General features: G+C 54.5%; 1 protein-coding gene across 1 annotated transcript; it reads left to right on the forward strand.

Annotated features, from left to right (window-relative positions):
• Positions 1 to 72: 72 nt before the first annotated feature.
• Pmar_PMAR005679 (dna polymerase theta, putative) lies at positions 73 to 1027 on the forward strand (the record flags this gene model as incomplete). Its single annotated transcript, XM_002768529.1, has 1 exon — positions 73 to 1027. A coding segment is annotated over one exon (955 nt), but the record flags the coding sequence as incomplete, so codon positions are not given.
• Between the last annotated feature and the right edge of the window lie 6 nt (positions 1028 to 1033).

Below are 1033 nucleotides of genomic sequence, written 5' to 3' on the forward strand. Positions count from 1 at the left end.
GACGGCTTTATGCTTGCTGTTTGGGAGGCTCTATCGATCGGCAATTCAGTGCTTGTATTCTGTCCTTCCAAAATGAAGTGTGAGGTGGCATGCAGCCTTCTGACCAAATCTTTACCATGGAGGTCTGCTCCTCCACCATCCCAAGAGGTCCATCATCACCGTCTTCAACTCCGCGCTGAGCTCGAGCTCTGTAGCTGCAACACTGGCACTGGACTGGACAAGAACTTGGCTGATGGTCTCCTGGTTGGTATAGCCTTCCATCACAGTGGTCTCACTACGGAAGAGCGAGACATTGTCGAACGAGGGTACCGGAGTGGGGCTATCACATGCCTGGCTTGCACTAGTACTCTCGCAGCCGGTGTGAACCTTCCCGCACAGCGAGTCGTCTTTCGTACTCCATTCATTGCCACGGAGTTTCTTGATACGACGAGATACCGGCAGATGGCTGGCCGTGCCGGTCGGTCGGGTCATTCGAGTGCCTCGGGTGAAAGCTATGTTATCTGTTCCAATGAGGTGGAGAAGAGACGTGTGACATCGATGGCCGTGGCGACGTTGCCACCTCTGAGGAGCGCGCTAGGCCAGAACTGTGTGGGCCTACAGCGACTTTTATTGGAGGTTATGGCGACAGCCGGCCAAATGAGAGACGATCAAATCATGCGGCTTGCGAGGTCCACCTTTCTGGACCGTCAACTTGAGGCACCAGGCAATGAGAAGAAGAGGCGCAACAGCGTGGCCGACGATTTTCCTGCGGTTCACGCCGGCATGAAGTACTTGCTCTCATCTGGGATGGTATACTTCAACCGTGACAGTCAACTTTATATGGCAACCCATCTTGGCCGAGCGGTGTGTGCTAGTGGTCTCAGCTGCGAAGCAGGTATCGTACTCTGGGAGGAGCTGAAGCGGCTTCGCAATGAGACAGGTCTATGCCTAGAGGGAGATCTCCACTTGGTGTATCTAGCCACACCATGGGAGGCATCAGTATCCGAGTCCTTGATCGACTGGAATACCTATGCTGCCGTCGTCGAGAGTGACC

This window comes from Perkinsus marinus (genome assembly GCF_000006405.1).
Source record: "Perkinsus marinus ATCC 50983 genomic scaffold scf_1104296967904, whole genome shotgun sequence".
NCBI classification, from domain to species: domain Eukaryota; phylum Perkinsozoa; order Perkinsida; family Perkinsidae; genus Perkinsus; species Perkinsus marinus.